The following is a 1,671-nucleotide window of genomic DNA, read 5'->3' as shown; positions in this document are numbered from 1 at the left end:
TGTTGGGAGAGGAATCTTGACACAGAGGTATTTTTATTCTCCTCCCCCCCTTTTTGTTGCTAAGTCATACTTGATATGACTCATGTAATATAGTCAAATATTTCCCAATGTCCCTGAGTTACGGAAGGTATCCTAGAAATAGAGATGAGAGTGTTGTTAAGAGATTATCAAATCTAATTTCTTCTTTGTAACTGTTATGAAGGCCCAGAAAAATAGGGATAATCAGACATGGCAACATTGTTAGAATTGGAGCCAGAACTCAGATCTTTTGTTTAGTACTAAATGTTTGATAATTCTAGATTTTTCCTCCTTGTATAAACAAGGTCATTGCTTTGTATTCCAGATACTGAATTTACCTTGGGGTTTTATCAGAGGCAATAACTCTGATGATACAGCTCTGGTGCCAAAGAAGTTGGTTTGCAGAGTCACCTCAGCTTGAATAGGAAAGGGCGTGGTATCACCAGCTAAAAAGAAGGGAGGGGTGGGGAAGAATGAAGAGTAAGTTAAACAGTAATCAAACTGAACCTTTCTATTTCTAAAACAAAGAAATTCACATAATTTTAAAAGGTGAAGGGGGAAGGATAAATAGTTATATAACTCCTACTATAAGATAGACACTTTACAAATATTATCTCATTTGATTCACACAACAAAGCTTCCAGTTAAGTACTTTTATTACATCCATATTACAGTTAAACAGCCTGAGGCAACCAGAGCTTAAGTAATTTGCCCAAGGTCACACAGGTAGTAAGTGCCTGAAACTACGGTTGAACTTGGATCTACCTGACTCCAGGCCTTGGGCTTTATTCACTGGGACGTTTAGAGTAGAAGGAAAAATGAAAAATTCACTAAAATGCCCTGACTGATTAGTGAATTACATAACCAAGTTTGAAAGTCTTGGTAGAGACTTAAACTTCTCAGAGAAAGCATACACGGAAATGCAACTTTTGATTAAATAAACAGGAGACATAGTTGGAGGAATCCAGTCACATTACCTAAACAGAAACCTCCAGGGACTTTGACACCTTGTGAAATTCAGACGCCTGAGCGTGACAATCTAGATGCTTCGTCAAGTGCAAATATTCAACAACTTCAATTCCACAAGCATTTGCTGAAGAAACTATCAGCAAACAACACCACCACTGGGGATATAACACATACTAAAGAAACCGCCCGTGCTCAGGTGCCAACACTCTCCCAGAAGGCTGCAACACCTACATCAGGAAGTCAACAGGAGATATACACAAAGTAACAGAAAGAAATTTCGCGAGGTAGGGTCAAATAGATGGCTCACTGCGGGCCCTGGAATTAGGAAGACCCAAGTTTAAATTCTGTCCCAGACACTTACTAGTTGTGTGACCTTGGGCAAATCACTTAACTGCTGTTTGCCTTAATCCATTGGTTCTCCAGGTAACGGCAAACCACTCCTGGATTTTTTCCGAGAAAGCCCCAGGGACAGCATGGTGCAGGTGGTCAGGAAGAGTCGGATATGACTGAACAACGACAGAATTCATTAACAACCTGTAGCTATCACAAGCCCCTAAGGTCACTCACCCCAAAAGCCTTTTTTCCTGAAGTGAGGAGTTCTGCGTTTTACAATAAACACAGCCAATTTTAGTGATTTTCATTTACACGCAAGTTCGTACCTTTGAAGGCTATCCCAGCATTGTT

The 1,671-nt window shown here is 40.0% G+C and overlaps 1 protein-coding gene across 1 annotated transcript in view; it reads right to left on the bottom strand.

Moving 5' to 3' along the window:
- The window catches only part of LOC114052766 (carbonyl reductase [NADPH] 1-like), a gene marked incomplete at its 5' end in the record, with an annotated part of 6,639 nt that extends 4,971 nt beyond the window's left edge, over positions 1–1,668 (bottom strand). Inside the window, 2 exons of the mRNA XM_027875467.1 lie at positions 357–464; positions 1,647–1,668. Coding sequence (XP_027731268.1) covers positions 357–464; positions 1,647–1,668 — 130 coding nt within the window. The remainder of the gene's footprint in view (positions 1–356; positions 465–1,646) is intronic.
- Between the last annotated feature and the right edge of the window lie 3 nt (positions 1,669–1,671).

This window comes from Vombatus ursinus, unplaced genomic scaffold, assembly GCF_900497805.2.
Source record: "Vombatus ursinus unplaced genomic scaffold, bare-nosed wombat genome assembly UNPS02014809.1, whole genome shotgun sequence".
NCBI classification, from domain to species: Eukaryota; Metazoa; Chordata; class Mammalia; order Diprotodontia; family Vombatidae; genus Vombatus; species Vombatus ursinus.
The sequence above is the reverse complement of the archived record's forward strand: the minus strand, read 5'-3'. Positions and strand labels throughout refer to the sequence as shown.